The 17307-nt window shown below is 42.9% G+C and overlaps 2 protein-coding genes across 2 annotated transcripts; one reads left to right on the top strand and one right to left on the bottom strand.

The window, feature by feature from the left end:
* Positions 1-277: 277 nt before the first annotated feature.
* Positions 278-10701, top strand: LOC308300154 (crooked neck-like protein 1). Its single transcript, XM_080743959.1, has 14 exons — positions 278-423; positions 1396-1548; positions 1673-1764; positions 2473-2631; positions 3049-3215; positions 3848-4026; positions 4409-4579; positions 4865-5056; positions 5317-5376; positions 5579-5659; positions 6159-6398; positions 6517-6618; positions 8503-8751; positions 9857-10701. Exons 1-14 carry the CDS (start codon positions 376-378, stop codon positions 10610-10612), a joined length of 2649 nt encoding a protein of 882 aa, XP_080600085.1. The 5' UTR covers positions 278-375; the 3' UTR covers positions 10613-10701.
* An 86-nt stretch (positions 10702-10787) lies between these two features.
* On the bottom strand, positions 10788-16352 carry naa20 (N-alpha-acetyltransferase 20, NatB catalytic subunit). The gene is made up of 6 exons (XM_080745344.1): positions 16272-16352; positions 15072-15096; positions 14437-14527; positions 12662-12797; positions 11890-12035; positions 10788-11102 (listed from the first exon to the last, which is right to left on the bottom strand). Exons 1-6 carry the CDS (start codon positions 16322-16324, stop codon positions 11017-11019), a joined length of 537 nt encoding a protein of 178 aa, XP_080601470.1. The 5' UTR covers positions 16325-16352; the 3' UTR covers positions 10788-11016.
* Between the last annotated feature and the right edge of the window lie 955 nt (positions 16353-17307).

Genomic DNA, 17307 nt, shown 5'->3' with positions numbered 1-17307 from the left:
AAGCTCACAGCGCTTCGTAGAGGCGTTGTGAGCTTGTAAATCTGCTATTTTTGGTTAAAGTTCCCAGGGGGGGGGAAGTTTCTATCACACAAAGATTAGGAGGACTCCCATAGGGGTCACGGACCCCCTGTTGAAGACCCATGCTATAGATATACCTCAACAAGCCAACGTCGCGTGTAATATACGGGTATGGCAACACTGGAAGGGGCGGTACGGTCACAGACAGAGAGGATTCTGGGCATTTCTGCAAACTGTCATGGCGGCGTGTAGTCTGTTGTGAATGCATGAAAACTTCGCTGTGAGTTTATTTCTGTGGTTGATAACTTTGTCTTTCAAACTCTTTCTGTAGTATTTTGTTCCTGAATCAGTAATAACATGGCGTCCACGGCGGCGGGGAAGCAGAGGATACCGAAGGTGGCGAAGGTAAGAGAACAAAACCACTAACACTGATGCTAACGCAGGTCAGCATGTTAAGCTAACGGACGTTGCCGAGGTGTTTTTCTGTTCCAGCGACACGAGCCTCTACTTTCTGCTTGTTGGACGCTTTAACGTAACGTTGTATGTATTGTAAACACAATTTTAATTGCAGTAAAAAATAAATACAAAATAAACTAAACCATGTAAATAGTAGGTTAACATGAAATTAGCTTCCGCAATTTAACCTTTTCAATTGGGCCACACACTTAGCACTAGGGTATACCGCTGAATTAATAATTTGAACTTGAAGTAGCCTTGGATCAAGACTATCATAGATATTTTTTTATCGAATCTGTCGTATCTATTGCAAACGTCAAAATCGATAAAATACATCTATTGATAGTCTTGATCCAAGGCAAAATTTGCAGCATGCGTTTCATTGTATATAGAACGAGTTGGCACCAGAAGTCATGTAAATTAAATACATGGTTTACTTTGAACATGCACGGTACATCAACATTATCAGACACATTAGCCTTCAACTTGTTGCTTATGCCCATACTGACTCTGGCTTGCCACAGTTTTTTGTAGCAATTGCAAAAATATTATTATTATTACTTTATTTTATTTTATTATTATTATTTAGATTAGCCAATTTAACATTGAGGTGTCCAATACTCTATTGTAGCAATCCGTAAATTCCATTTCGTACCCAGTTCTCCTTCCCTACTGGTGTGTAGATTTTGTATTGCGCTTGCAAGACGAAATCCTTGCTTGTCCTGATGAAATATTGTGTGTACGAGAGCTTCAGCCAGTACTGTTTACTAGGATGACCACCCAGCAACTGCAGATGTACTAGTTATATTATAGTGAGAAAATGGCATTTCAATCATTAAAATAAGTACCACATTGCAGATTTACTGTGAACGGTTGTAACAGCACTGTTGGAATAACAACGTTGTGTTGTTATTGTTCCAGGTGAAGAACAAGGCGCCTGCCGAGGTTCAGATCACAGCTGAGCAGCTGCTCAGGGAGGCCAAGGAGAGAGAACTAGAACTTCTGCCTCCTCCACCGAAGCAGAAGATCACCGATGAGGAAGAGCTGAATGATTACAAGCTGAAGAAGAGGAAGGTCAGTAACTGTATACTGTATGCTGATGACTTCCATAAGGGGTGGCTAGTACTGTATATTAGCGTCACTGTGTCGTTTGGATGAAGAAATATCCCAATTGATCAAACTGCTGATTGTTTTTCAGGGGTTTGAGGACAATATAAGAAAGAATCGTACTGTCATCAGCAACTGGATCAAGTACGCGCAATGGGAGGAAAGTCTGAAAGAGATCCAGAGGTATTATTTGTTACTTAATCACAATGATACTCAAGTTTTTAACCACGCTAACCGTGGCCTATGCCAGTGTCATGCAGCGGGGAAAAAAGCAGATTTACATGCTCACAGTTTGTCACATCGTGGGACGCTGTGAGCTGGTAGATTGCCTCTTTCCGTCGCCAGGCTTAATTAACCCATTTAGGCCTAGGATTATTGACTGCTTTAACCATTGAAAAATTGTAGATATACAAGCTCACAGCGCGGCACCGAGTGCCGCGCTGCGAGCTTGTAGATCTGCTATTTTTGAAAAATCATGATATTTCTTTGCGAGTCTTTGAATATATCTATTTAAAAGCGAACATTTTGTAAATCAAATATTTGCTTCTGGGGGGTCCCTGGAACAACATATTTTGAGATGGGGGTCCATGGCTAAATACCTGTAATTTTGGGGGTCCTTGACATGAAAAAGTTTGAGAGCCACTGATTTAGAGGAAGGATTTAGAAGTCGGGTCAAAGATCGGGTCAAAGATATTCAAAGACTTGCACACACTTTTTCACGATTTTTCAAAAATAGCAGATATACAAGCTCGCAGCGCGCTGTGAGCTTGTATATCTGCTATTTTTCTAAGGTTAAAGCATACAATAGTGGTTAAAGTGGTTAAAATCTAACGCGACTCGAGTGCGTTCCAGGTATTTGAGAGTTAATGAATCAAATGTGTTTTGTTCCAGAGCTCGCTCTATTTACGAGCGTGCGCTGGACGTGGACCACCGCAACATCACACTGTGGTTGAAGTACGCCGAGATGGAGATGAAGAGCCGGCAGGTCAACCACGCCCGCAACATCTGGGACAGAGCCATCACCATCCTGCCACGCGTCAACTCCTTCTGGTACTAATTACTGAATAGTAGGGATGGGTCAGAATATTAGAATCGTTTTTTTCAGGATAAAAATCTCTCGTCTAGGGATGCTGACCAAAATCTAACTAGAATTTTCAACTGCTCTAGCAAAGATTATCAGAATATTCCCCCAGCCAGGTGTGAAGTCTAAAATGGTTAGAACTATAACATGCACTATATGCTGATGAACGTTGTTTAAAGGATTGCTAGGATAAGGAGCAGTGATTTTCAAAATGTGTTCCAGGGTTCCTTTAGGGGTTTCCAAATGGACCCTTACATGTTTTTAACCCTGAGAGTTATGGGGGTACTTAAAAATTTAAAACGTTTGAGACCACTGACATAGAGGGTAGAAGATAGGCTTTGCTAGAGACCACCTGTGTTAACCTTGACTCTCGCCTCCCCCCACAGGTACAAGTACAGTTACATGGAGGAGATGTTGGGTAACATTGCAGGCTGCAGGCAGGTGTTTGAGCGCTGGATGGAATGGGAGCCAGAGGAGCAGGCCTGGCACTCCTACATTAACTTTGAGCTCCGATACAAGGAAGTGGACAAGGCCCGCACCATTTATGAGCGATATATCCTTTTCTACAGTGCTTTGTTTTCACTATTGGTCTTTTCCAAGGTCACACTCTTTCTATTTAAATTGACATGTTGGGACAAGAGCAGCTGTTGCATAGCTTTACTTCCCTGAAAGGCAAGGAGGTAAGGAAGTGTGTGCTCTGAACTCTTACTTACTATAAGGCTGTAAATGGTTGTGGGGCCAGCATGAAAGTCCATAAATAAATAGAAGGGGCTCGTAGCCTCGCACACTGATGGATGAAAGCTGAGGCTCTTCCCTGAAAGCCAACATGGCATGCAAGAGCTCCAGAGGACAAACCCTGTTGCCATATTTAGTTGAGAAAACGAGAAGTAAATCTTAGAATAGTGCTGCACAGTAGTTCAACAATAGCAGCAAAAGAGATATTATGTCCCTTTGACTTGATCCTTGGCACAAGAGCGAAACGGCACACAATTACAAATGTATGTTAAATTATATTTCCACACCCTTTTTTTTTATTTTATTACATGGTACAGTGTTTATTGACAATAAAGAACAGGGTAGGACAAGGGAACAAGAATTAGAATGCAGGCCATTTTGGCCGATTTGGAATGATCGAGTAACAAGCATGCATGAAATCTGCTTAAAAGTTCCTTAACTCCTGTGTACTTGTGATTGTCCACCCTCAAGTGAAGAACTGGATCAAATATGCTCGTTTTGAGGACAAACATGGCTATATCGCTCATGGCAGGAAGGTGTTTGAGAGGGCCGTGGAGTTCTTTGGCGAGGAATACGTGGATGAGAGCCTCTTTGTGGCCTTTGCCAGGTTTGAAGAGACACAGAAAGAGGTTTGAAAAGTTTAAATATTAAAGGCAACATTTTACCTTCAATTAACAATTTTTCCATAATTTAAATATGACATAAACAATATACTTAAGTCTGATGGGGATGTAGCATGGCAGAATTATTAACAATTTTTCCATAATTTAAAAATGACATGAACAAGATGCTTAAGTCTGATGGGGATGTAGCATGGCAGAATTATTTGTTGACAGAAAGTGAAAGTGTCAGTCACAATGGTCTAAAGATAATGGAGTAAAAGTAGAAATTGTCTCTTGGAATGAGGATGAAGTTGAAATCTAATACGTTTGAAAGCCATATATCTGACAAGTAAACCAGAACTCTTCGGTATTGTTTTACACAATGTTGTGTGATGTGTTTTTGTCTTAGTTTGAGCGTGTGCGCGTCATCTACAAATACGCCCTGGACAGGATCCCCAAACAGCAGGCCCAGGAGCTCTTCAAGAACTACACTGTGTTTGAGAAGAGGTTTGGAGACCGAAGGGGCATAGAAGATGTCATCGTCAGCAAGAGAAGGTTTCAGTACGAGGAAGAAGTCAAGGTACTGAATCTTAACATAACAGTATACCGATAACCGTATTATCTGTACATAACATAAGCCTAAGTAAACAAGGTGTGGTAGCATATTTGTTGACTCAAGTTTGTTGTTTGTAATGTACAAATTTAAAGTATGCGTGTATGGGAAATTAATGTCATTTTAGATTTTTGCATTGGCAGCATGTCTTTTTCATGCTGTGCTGCGAGCTTGTAGAGCTGCTATCATTTGAAACCATAGCATTTTTGTAACTGTCTGACCACATTATAAACCCCTCAACTCCCCAATCAGGCAAGCCCACACAATTACGACGCATGGTTCGACTATCTGCGTCTGGTGGAGAGCGATACCGACGAGGACACGGTGAGAGAGGTGTATGAGAGGGCCATCGCCAACATACCCCCCATACAGGAGAAGAGACACTGGCGGAGATACATTTACCTGTGGATCAACTACGCACTGTACGAAGAACTGGAAGTCAAGGTGGGTCTGCTGAGAAGGATCACTGTGTGCAGTGAATGTCAAGGAATCTATCGTGGGTTGAGAGAGGCATAATCACCATTGTGCAGGAGTTGAGCCTACATAGGTGGTGGGCCTCAATTGTGCTACTTGGCGTATATACATGGGATCTGATGTATTCAAACTGTTGTCACAAATGTATTGATGACATTTATGGCAGATATTTACACAGGCTGTTGGTTGTGCTGATGTTATTTGTTAAACTTCCCTCTTCCCTGTGACAGGATCCTGAAAGAACGAGGCAGGTGTACCAAGCATGCTTGGACCTCATCCCTCACAAAAAGGTACTGTCATAACTTAACTTTTCTGTTTCCTTAATGGCTTGTCGTATGAACGTTACTGTGTGTTTCTTTGAACGAGCAAAAGCCAATTTTGAAGATGATGTACTTGATTAATATTGCACATTATCCTGCACATCATTTGCTGTTTTCATTCATGTGTGCTAAATTATTATTTGGGCTTTGTTTTTTTTCTTTTGTTTTTCAGTTCACATTTGCCAAGATGTGGTTGTTGTACGCCCAGTTTGAAATCCGCCAGAAGAACCTCCCATTCGCCAGGAGAGGCCTGGTATGTAGAACATTTATAATCCACCTGGAAAAACACTGAGGGTCCGCATGAAGCATTTATTTTGGCAGCTGGAGCGCTTTGATCCAGAATGCTACATGAGACACATCTGCTCGATTGATTGATTGGTTACTTATTAGTCGGAAATGTAAACCGCATGTGGTACAGTAAGACATTAGAGCAAAAAGGATAACACAAAAAGTCCTGGGAACTTGTTTCCATTGTGGTCCTATGTATTCAGTTAATCACCAAGGCATGGAGCTTGTAGATTGGCTCTTTTCAGCCATCAAGGCCTGCCAAAATACATGTTGTCGACAAAATCAACTGTATATTTAGTCGACTACAATCTTGTGATATTTAGTCGGCTAAAGATAGACAAAATCTAAAACATTTCAGATGACTAAAACTAAATGAAAAAATTGTATTCAAAATACTGACTAAAACTAAATCAATGTCTGCTTTCAAAATCAAGACGGCTCTTAATCTCATGTGCTTTCCCCAGGGCTCAGCCATAGGTAAATGTCCCAAGAACAAGCTGTTTAAAGGCTACATTGAGCTGGAGCTGCAGCTACGAGAGTTTGACCGCTGCAGGAAGCTGTATGAGAAATACCTGGAGTTTGGACCCGAGAACTGCACCACCTGGATCAAGTTTGCTGAGCTGGAGACCATCCTGGGAGATGTGGACCGAGCCCGCAGCATCTTTGAACTCGCCATCGGGCAGCCACGACTGGACATGCCAGAGGTATTTATTTCCCTTCTTAATATTATTAGAAATTATAATTATAATGCAACTTCTTTTCTATTGAGATGTGTCCATTAATTGTGTTAAGTGACTAATGAAACCATGGTTACTGTTTCAGGTTCTGTGGAAGTCATACATTGACTTTGAGATTGAACAGGAAGAGTACGAGAACACCAGAGAGCTTTATAAAAGGCTCCTGCAGCGCACCCAGCATGTCAAGGTAAGAACTGCAGGCTGGGTGGTTTATTTTAAGGTGGAATAATTGTAATCCTCACAACCTAATCAGAATGGGGTAGTGTGTGTGTGTGTGTGTGTGTATGTATGTGCATCTGCAACTCCACGTTCAGCAGTTGTTCAATTGTCTAAAAAACATAATACAAAAATCAATAACGCATATTCCTTGCTGACCATCAACTTTTCCACCTTCATTGGCCTCATGGTGGCGCTATAACAGCCCAGTTTACGTTTTGGCCTGTAACTGTTGAACCGTAGGTCGGAAAATTAAAATGATTTGTTCCCTGGATTCCTTGGGTCAAGACGCATCTCCCGATATAGGCCACGCCCATTTGCGCCAGGATAGATTTTCCGCCATCTTGAATTTTCTCCAAAACACACTTTTTGCTCCTTTTCCTACATATTTTCGTCAAATGTCTTAAAAACCGGTACACAAGATCTATGAAGCCATGCGATGAACATAGTCAAAGGATATTTCGATAGTCCATACCGTTCGTTCGTAACGCGCTTCCAAAGTTAGCGGGAGGGGCCCGTTTCGCAAACAATAGCCATAAATCACAAACAATAGGTCGAGTCAACACTGAATTTCAACTACAGGTCGGGGGTGGCATACTCAACGAATCCCCAAAAGCATTTCCACTTCGACCCCTAGGGGGCGTCACAAACGCGCGAAACGTAACCGTTTCGTGCCAGAACGCGTTTTTCACGGGGGGCGATCCTCTCACAACGAAACGCAGACGACTTGGCGGATGGTCTCACAGTCCAAACCGCTACACAAGGTCGCGCATGGCGGTCAAGGCCGCGCAGCGGCCTGAACTCTAGACTTTTGCGGCCCGAAGGGCCGCAAACTTCTAGTCATAGTAATCTGTATGGCACGTTTTTTATGAGTTTGTGTCTGCATCCAAAATCTGTCAAAACACATCTAGTAAGATGAATGAAAAAAAGCCTACTAGGGAAAGTGCATTTTTAAGTGGTTTTGCGGGGGGTTTTTTCCCTCTTTTTTTTTAACTCTCATTTAGGTCTGCCAACTATCCATTGTTTACTTGGCGATTATTGTATTGATTTCTTATATTAACCTTAAAGGACAACTTTGTTTTTTTACAACAAGGGTTCATATTTTAGATTGTAATTAGAGAAAAGAAAAAGTGAGTGTTAAAATGTTTTCATTTGCTTAGTTCTATTGTTTTATCGCGTTTACCGTGCTAAAATGTGGGGCATGCGTACGCATGGGGGCATGCGTACAAGTAGCTAAATATGTATTTTTAGACACAATAAGCCAGCAGTTTCTTTATTGCTATTTACAGTAACACTTCTAGCCCCCATAAGTCACATCCAAACATGAAAGGTTGCGTTGTATCTTGGGAATGGGCTTATTCTGTGTAAAATGACATATTTAGCCACTTGTACACATGCCCCCAACCACTGAAATAAAATCTCTAAAACAATAGAAACAATAGAAAGAAATAATTTTAACACTCATCTTTTATATTATTTAATTACAATCTAAAATATGAACCCTTGTTGTAAAAAACTAAAGTTGTCCTTTAACCCATTTACACCTGAAGCCTAAAACCGCATTCTAATTCATGAGTATTCCAGGTTTCTGAAAAAAACGTTTTTCTTTTTTTTAAAACTACAAAAAAGTGTGTTGCTATATAGTTACAACATGGGGTTCCAGGCAGGCCTAAATGGGTTAAACAAATGCAAAAATGTTGAATAGATTATTTATTTCAATTATCTTTTTATTTTATTTTATTGTTTAGATTGATTCATTCACTCAACTATTGCACCCCTACTCCCATTGTACAGTCCTATGTGTCATGTGATTCCCCTGAAATCACTTGCTGTCTCGTCCCCCTCCCTCCCTCAGGTATGGATCAGCTATGCCAAGTTTGAGCTGTCCATAGAGAGCGCTGACAGACTGCAGCGGAGCAGACAGATCTACGAGGAGGCCAACAGGAGCCTGAGGAACTGCGAGGAGAAGGAGGAGCGCCTCATGCTGCTGGAGTCCTGGAGGGACTTTGAGAGGGAGTTCGGCTCAGACAACACCGTGGACAGGGTCCGGAAGCTGCTCCCCGAGAAGGTCAAGAAGAGGAGAAAGCTCACAGCGGAGGACGGGGTGAGTGCCTGCCCAGGGGTGTCGCACCAAATTCTGGGCCTTGGGGGTACAAGGATTCACTGCGTTATTTTGTGCTTTAAAGCTATACTGTGTAAGTTGCTCAACTGGTGGTCTGTAGCAGTATAGCAAACCACGGTCGCGTTTGCTTTTTTCGTCCGTTTTTCGCTCGCGGACCGGGCCGTCAGACCACCGCGTCCGCCTCGCCTCGCCGAGACGCTTTCAATGAGGTCTCCCGTGTCCTTCTAGGAGCAGCGGTTGGAGAGTTACATGCTAGACTCCTCCAGTGTAAACACTGCAGTGTACTTCCTGAAGGCGTGTTTCCTAAACCCACCAGAGAGCCCGGCAGTGTATGTTCTGCGCTGTGATTGGCCGGCAGTGTATAACCCTCGCTGTGATTGGCCGGTAGTGTGATGACGCAATATTTCCGCGAAAACCGGTCCCGGGCAGGGATCATAGAAAACATATAAAGAGAAGGCTTTAGAAGCTGAAAATAACGGAGTGGGGGTTCTAAAACTTTAGCGATTTAACAGCTAGGACCATTTTAAGATTTGTTTTATAAAAAAAGTTACATGGTACAACTTTAACTATTGAAAAGATAGCAGATATACAAGCTCGTAGAGCAAAGCTTGTAGATCTGCTATTTTAGAAAAATCGTGAAAATGTCTTTAGAGGTTTTTTGAAAAACCTTTGTTTTCTATGTCGGTGGTGCTCAAACTCTTTCGTGTGAAGGACCCCCAAAATGATACCATCTCCTCAAAATATTTAGTTCCAATGTTTTCAAGGTTTATATACACTGGAGTCTCATATGGCACCAGTGCAGATAAGGATATTTTCTATTTTAAAGCAAAATGATACGAGACCAGAGGGGTTCATTTGTTCAGTGTGTTTTAAAATTGGTTGGATAGATTTATGGAATATCACATCTTTCATTATTTCTGTCCCAGAGGGAATGTATTTGGTAAACTTTTCTCAATGGAAAATTCCCTTCACTGTAATGCACCGATTACCACTGAGACAAATTCCTCATATGTAAAAACACCTGGCAATTCTGAATTCTAATTGAACTAAGCTCCCAACTCACAAATGTTTTCTCCACAACCAACAGTCGGACGCTGGCTGGGAGGAGTATTACGACTACATCTTCCCAGAGGACGCAGCTAACCAGCCCAACCTTAAACTGCTGGCCATGGCCAAGATGTGGAAGAGACAGCAACATGTTGACGATGACGATGATGAACCAGAGGAGCGTCCAGGTAGACCACCGGCGCCTGAGGACGATGCACCGGCACCATCGTTATCGGCGCCCATTCCCGAGAAACGCCTGCCCCCCGTGGCCGAGGATGATGCAGCCGAGTCTTCTTCATCGCCAGAGTCTTCTCCCGAGAAACATCCGGGCCCTGTGACCAAGAATGGTGCAGCAGAGTCTTCATCGCCAGAGTCCTCTCCCAAGAAACGCCCGGGCCCTGTGGCCAAAGATGACGCAGACGAGTCTTCTTCATCACCAGAGTCCTCGCCAGAGAAACCCAAGGGCCCTGTGCCCATGGATGAGGCAGCGGAGGCTTCATCGCCGAAGGCCAAGGGCGAAGAAGCAGTGCCATCTTCGTCGCCGGTCTCCACTGAGAAGCCCCCGGAACCTGTGTCTGCTTCCCCTTCTGATAGACCATCGGAGACCCTGGCGGGTCATGGCCCCAAATTAAGTGTACAGGGGCCAGAGGGCAGTCCACATGATGACAGAGATGACAGCAGCAGTGGATCAAGCAGCAGCAGTGGTAGTGGTAGTAGCAGCAGCAGCGATAGTGACAGTGAGGATGATGATGCCGGTAAGAAACAGGCCAAGAGGAGGCGTGATGATGACAAATAGATTTTTCAACTTGACAAAATGTTTCATATTGAGTCAGAGACAACTGGGGGAAAGGGTGTTTCATGTCTTTCAATTACTGTCTTTTACAAAAACGGGGGACTCATTGTCTTTTGTATGTCCTTGCAATTCTGCCAATGTAAATACACAATTTAACAGTGAAACAACCCAGTTTGAATTTGTGTTATTTATTAAGCAAATGACAATATACAAAAATTAATTTGCATGTTTTTTGAATCAGTGACTCTGACTAATTGGCTTTGGGGAGTTGCACAGCTTCTGTTGTGTATATCCTGTTCATCAGCTCCAGCTATAATATGTACAATAGAACTATTCCTGACCAAATGGGGCCTTTTGGTAATTAAATAATTGAGCACTGAGAAGTGTCAGAGAGCCACAGTCTATTGTTATTCAATGTCTTCTGGTCTGACGGGATGAGGCAGTGGAATGATGGACTTCTTCTCTGTGTCTCTGGACAAGGCCTTCCTCATATCTGTAGAAGAGAGAAAGGGGGTCAGTCATAATATATCTTAACAATTACACTACAATAAGATTATCTAACAATTACACTACAATACGATTATAGGATCAATAGGCTAAGATTAAAATGAATACAGCGAAGAACAAGAAAATAATCAATCACATTTTGGTACAAGACTGAATACTACAATTAGAAAATACTTCCCCACATTTTCAACCTTTTGTGGCTACTTATCCAATATAGTGTTTTATTTTTAAATGTTAGATTAATTAGTCTCTTCTTAGCACTTTACATTTATTCTGACTGATTCAATACTGCCTTTATTCTTACTGCTTCAATACTGTGTAGGACGCTGGTTCTTTTTAAAGTGGGGACCCCAGCAAAATGAGGAACAGTACGTTTAAACACTGTAGCCCTATTTTATTCTTCGACTAATTGAAAAGAATCGATCTACAGGCTCACAATGACACCTGTTGTGAGCTTGTAGATCTATTGTCAGGGATATTCAGGGACTTTGATATGAAAATGTTTAAGAACCACTGGTGTAGGAGACATGCACGGAGGGCAGATCATAGACAGGTTGTCATGGGCAGTAGTTCTCAAAGTGGGTTCCAAGGACCCTCCGAGTTCCTTGAGGGGGTTCTAAATGGACCCCGTCCCTTACAGGTCTGCAACTCTGAATTTGGTTCCATTTTGTACACTGAGTTATTGGGGCAGGAGGCCTTGAAATTTAAACGTTTGAGAACCACTGATCTCGACGCGGGTCTATGCAGTTGAATACCCAGGCTCATCATCTTACCATAGGCGTCTTCATCTGGCTCTCCGTTGCTTGCTGAGTAGTACTCTATGACGGTCCTGTAGACGCTGTAGCCAAGCTGTTTGTACATGTTCACTGCCACCTGGTTGGACACTCGCACAAACAGGTCCACGAAGAAGCCGCCCTTCCTAAACAGCAGCAAGACATAATGCGACATGTTATTGTTGCTGTCGACCTACTAGATCATACTACAGCGTCACACAAAAGTAGCAGATCCACAAGCTCGAACCACGATTTGAGCCTGTCGATCTACTTGTGCCATTTTCTTTTTGTTTGAATCCAGAGAAGTAACAGTTTTGGCCATTTGGTAAAGGTAATAAATAGCCTAGGTAGACTATCTGCAGTGGAATAAATACGTTCTGATTCATGCTTCAATCAAGCTGCATTGGTTTAAAGATCTGAGTCAAGAATTCAGAATCTCAACTAAAGACTGGTGTCTACATGACAATGTCTATCTATATGACAAAGTGATTACACAGGGATAATTGCGGTTGTATTTTTTCTTCTCCACGTAAAAGGGAACCCACGTGCACACAATGGGCACACGCCACGTGTACAGAGACCCCAAAAATCTGGTAAATACAATAGGAAAAAGCCTTGGCAGTAATCTACATTAGTTAATGCAAAACTATGGCAGTAAAAGTGTAAAGATTGTACCTGTGTATGTAAGGTTCATTTGGCTACATTCATACATTCTCAGAGTTAACTCTGGATATTTGCAGTGTACCAGCATTACATCATCATTTCTACGTACCTTTCTGAGATTTCCTCCAACATTTCCATGAGTTTGGCTGCCAGGCCCAACCTCCTGAACTCGGGGGCCACAGAGAGGGCCGTGACGTGCCCATGCCACTCCTCCCTCGCCACCGAGCCCTCTGCCTTCCCCATGACTGTACAGGAAAGCAACAAGTCAGTATGCTGTTAGCCAAACCTGGCCGCCCCATTCTGTATCATTATAAGCGAAATCTTTCAAAAATAGGGCCTAACCACATGAACCCTATTCATGTCTCTATTCTGGGAATGTTATGGCTGCCTCCCTCTGGTGGCGAACAAAAGAAGAACTTCTGGGAACTCTCTTCATAAGTTAAAAAGGAGGGGACCAAGTATAGAACCCTGGGGGACCCCGGGCAACGGAGAACAGGTATATAGGGTTTAAGTCATAGATATGAAACACTAGATAACTTATCCGCCTCTGCGGTTCAGTGGAGCGATTTGTAACAACTGGAATCCGGCCGTCCGGGGAAAAAACGAGGGAACACTGTCTTAGAGGTCTTCACGGGTCCAATTTGAACTACCCGAACCCAAAAGGACCCGGGGGAAATGGACCCGGACCCATATGGCCCCGTCTATCATTTGGAATTTGAGAACCGTTACCCGATCAGCCCCGAGACGTGATGGATCCGATCCGAACGGCCCCGCCTGTTATTAGAAAAATTGGATCCGATACCCGAGCAGAACGAGAGATCCGAGACCCGAACCTGTCGCCCCGAAATGAAAGAATGCCAACGTTATTATATTAAGAGTTGTATCAGACATATTTCTTACCTAACGTCGCCACGGTGCTGCTGTTGCTGTCAGCGGCGCTGTGCCTCTCGCCAAAAGATGATCTTTTCCCAGACCAGTAAGTCAATGCGGACAGTTTGTAAATACAAATAAATCCATGTTTTTATTCCTTCTTCTTTGGCTAGCCAATGCTAATGCTATCGTTTTCTGTCGCATGTGTTGTTCATTATATCTTTCTGCTTTGAGTGTCCATTTTGCTCTGCAGAGCATGACAACACGCAATGACAACTCCATTGTAAACCGTTAACCAAAACGTTACGTTAATATCTTTGATAATAATAACAATCCAACTGATATAGTCAGTGTTGTTGTGACTGAGTGAGTTATACTTCTCAGTTCTCACAACCAATGCAACAGATTACATGCTGCATCTTTAGTGCCATCGTGTGGCGTTATCTATTTGGTGCAGTTGTTGCGTTCGCTTTCACTTCAATCTCGGCCTGTCTCGGCTCCACTCGGGTAACAGGAGATACCCGGGGAACCGGGGCAGACGGCCCCGGCCCCGGCCCGCCCCGCGGTAAAAGCTCGAAAACGGCCCCGTTACCCGGCTCGGGGCGGTTCGGATCGCGGGTAATTTCGGATCTCGGGCAGGTCCGAAGACCTCTAAAGTGCACTATTGGCCAATCACAGCGCGACCTTTCCGGGACTTATCAATTCAACAGAGCTTTATTGGCGTATGTGTGATGCATGCAGAAGATTGTAGATTCCCTTGGTTCCTCGAAGCATAGCATCGAGGAGGAGCTGAGGGAGGTGTCTACCTTTCTACAGTATGTCTATGGGTTTAAGTGGCTAAAGCTTCTTAATGAATGAAACATGTCTGACCAATGTGTACGGTAGAGTATGTTAATACAATATAACTAACACTACTGGTTGACAAGTGCTACTGCTGCCTGCAGGTCGAAATGGCACATGGGGGACTCAGGTTCAGATATACTCTGAACCTATATATAGATATACTGTACTTACTGTAACCCATCAGCTCACCACCTGGAGCCTCTGCCACTATGAAATACTCAGGCCAGTGAGCCAGGTACTGGAGGTAGAATGGGATCCCATACTGTGTGGCAGGAGTCAAGTTATTTGTTTTCTTTGAACAATTACAATGTAGGCATTTAGCACAGGCGACTCTCAATAAGCATAAGCAAGGACAGCACAAAGGTTATCGACATCAAATGTATGGCTCTAGTAATCTAGTATCATATTCCACTTGAACCGTGAAATACTTAGTCTGCGCTTCTTTTTCCCTCTAAAAACCTCTTTGCCAAAACTAGCCGATCTACAAGCTCACACCGCCTCGCAGCGTGAGGCATTGTGAGCTTGTAGATCGGCTATTTTTGGCTAATGTTCCACTCAAATGTTTAATGTAAAATACATGAGCATATCACACAATGATTTGGCAGCCCCCCTGTAGTAACTCTGAGGACCCCCTGTTGAAGACCCCTGGCCTATAGGAAGGGAACAGTTAAGGAATCGCTCGAAATGGTTCTTTAAACCCATAGTGAACTGTGACATTGGTGACAGGTTGTCAGCCGTGGATGCAGCATAATGTTGGAATGCTATTTAAATGATGGTGCTGTCATGTACACATTCAAAAAGGATACAGTCTCCGTCAAAGGATCCAAGTTGCTGTTGAATGAGGAAGATGAAGGTTATTACATTTTTACATCTGATTATTAGTGGAGAAAGGCAGCTTACTAGGCCTGTGTCACAAGTATTACACAATAGTTCCATGAAACGGATGTGGGGGAAAAAAAATATGAGAGAGAGAGGATACATTTGTAGATGGGCTATAGAAAATGTTATTACGGTAACATTACTAAATATGTCAGCCAGTCATGTTGTTATATCTGCCCTGTCTGTGAAATTATTGTCTACGTTTATGATGAAGCCTAAAAGCCGAACATATAAATAAGTGCCTTTTTGACTCTTATGCAATGCCAAAAACACTATTAGTGTAATTATCATTTGCATCATTTGAGTACAAATGGAACCAAATGAATGGACCCTACTCGGATTTAAATGAACATTTATTTTACAATATAAATTGGGTCCGATCTCAGAGATAGCAATGTGTCAATTTAGGGGAACTTAAAGTTGTACCATGTAACTTTTTTTATAAAACAAATCTTAAAATTCTCCTAACTATTAAATCACAAAAGTTTTAGAAGATCCGCGCCGTGAATTTCAGCCTGTAAAGCCTTCTCTGTATGTAAACTGAGATCCTTGCCGTGGACCGGATCTCGCGCGAAAATTGCGTCATCACACTACCGGCCAATCACAGCGAGGGTTATACAACTGCCGGCCAATCACAGCGCATCTTGAAGTGGGGTCGCTATGGCAGCCATATTTGTTGTCGCCCGTTTGTACCATCCCTTCTCTAGGTAATTTCGCCTACCAGGCAGGGTGAAGGAGTCCGTATCTCTGGAATTACTGAACGCACAGGAACAAGGGACCCCTTAAAAGATAGATCTCAGCGAGGTGGAGGCAGACGCGGGGGTCTGAAGGTACGAAAAACGTCCGAAAGACGCGGACGCGACCGCGGTTTGCTATAGGGCTAATGACCACTAGTTGGGCATCTTACACAGTATGGCTTTAATATGAAAAGATTTGAGAACCAGAACCACTGCCTACAACACAGCTTACACTGAGGATGGAGCTGTAGTTAGCATGCTAGCTAGCACACAGACAACCAGACCAAAACAAAGCATTTTATGAGCCTCCTCAGCCACCAACAAACCATGTCAGCCATAATGAGCAACGACAGTGATGTTTTACAGCTAAACGGATGGCATTTCACTCACATGTTGTTAAATTTAAACAGGTCATCGCACGTGAATGGTCGCAATGTTGTCATCTTCAGCTTCTTGCTGCAGGCTTACCAGTCTACTCTATGGGGGGGCTAAGAGGCTGTTAGCCCTGTAAAATGTGGTTGAACTCAACCTCGACTCAACCTTGAGCAGTTTTGCCAATTTGCAACGTACGTCTATACAAACGTTTACATTTAAAAAATAAAGTGCTTACTGAAGGTTCACAGATGTCGAAATATGGTACGCTCAAGCAGAATTACCGGTATCATACGGTATTGTTTAATAGGAAGCATTTTAATCCGATTCTTAAAAAAAGCTAGTAGTGTATCAGAGTGCAGTACACCTCCCAACCGTTGGGGCTGCGAGGATTGAGAAACATGCAAGACATTGGCTGCTGATCGGATTAAAATGCTTCTTATTAAACACATACGGAAGATACGGGCAATTCTGCTTAAACGTAACATATTGCAACATCTATGAGCTATCAATAAGCCATTTATTTTTGAAATTTGAATATCTGTGTAGACGTCCGTGGCAAATTGGATAACTCCTCAACACTTGGTGGAACTCGATCCAGGACGAGATATGATCGGCATACGCGTTTCGGGCTGCCTGGTTTAAAGTTTTGCGAAGGTAAAGGGGCGCCCTCTGTCGACGTGGAGGGTGAACTTACAAAAATACACTTTAGCATCTCCTAGAGGAGCTGCTTGTAACTGGACCTGTAATTAATGTCAAGCCCTTTCAGTTGTGCTTCCAGCACACCTGCTATAATGATGACCGCCAAACAAAGTTATTGATATATGCTTATGGTTATAGCTGTCCATCATCTTTGATTAATTGCTATATAATTTTCTTAGTTTGAGACTGTTTTCTGTGTGTGTTTTGTGGCAGAGTTCCCCATTATACCTGTTGCATTTAGTCTTTTTTTGTGGGGAATTCTGGGATTTTTCTAAAAAGCAAGATGGCTGAAACCAGCAAAACAAACTTTTGTCACAGATAAATAAGTTCATGTTTAAGACCCCTTGGAAGG

This window comes from Nannobrachium achirus (genome assembly GCF_963921795.1).
Source record: "Nannobrachium achirus genome assembly, chromosome: 16".
Lineage (NCBI taxonomy): Eukaryota > Metazoa > Chordata > Actinopteri > Myctophiformes > Myctophidae > Nannobrachium > Nannobrachium achirus.
Note: the sequence above shows the minus strand (reverse complement) of the source record. Positions and strands in the feature narration are given on the sequence as shown.

What these genes read in the sequence shown, in the direction of transcription:
- naa20 (XM_080745344.1), bottom strand. Translation starts at nt 16,324, where the DNA reads ATGACAACATTGCGACCATTCACGTGCGATGACCTGTTTAAATTTAAC. An exon ending in TGGATCCTTTGACGGAGACT is followed by an intron (nt 14,528 to 15,071) that starts GTATCCTTTTTG and finishes CCTGCCACACAG; the next exon opens with TATGGGATCCCATTCTACCT. An exon ending in TTGGAGGAAATCTCAGAAAG is followed by an intron (nt 12,036 to 12,661) that starts GTACGTAGAAAT and finishes GCTGCTGTTTAG; the next exon opens with GAAGGGCGGCTTCTTCGTGG.
- LOC308300154 (XM_080743959.1), top strand. Translation starts at nt 376, where the DNA reads ATGGCGTCCACGGCGGCGGGGAAGCAGAGGATACCGAAGGTGGCGAAG. An exon ending in GGATACCGAAGGTGGCGAAG is followed by an intron (nt 424 to 1,395) that starts GTAAGAGAACAA and finishes TTATTGTTCCAG; the next exon opens with GTGAAGAACAAGGCGCCTGC. An exon ending in CCGCACCATTTATGAGCGAT is followed by an intron (nt 3,216 to 3,847) that starts ATATCCTTTTCT and finishes ACTCCTGTGTAC; the next exon opens with TTGTGATTGTCCACCCTCAA.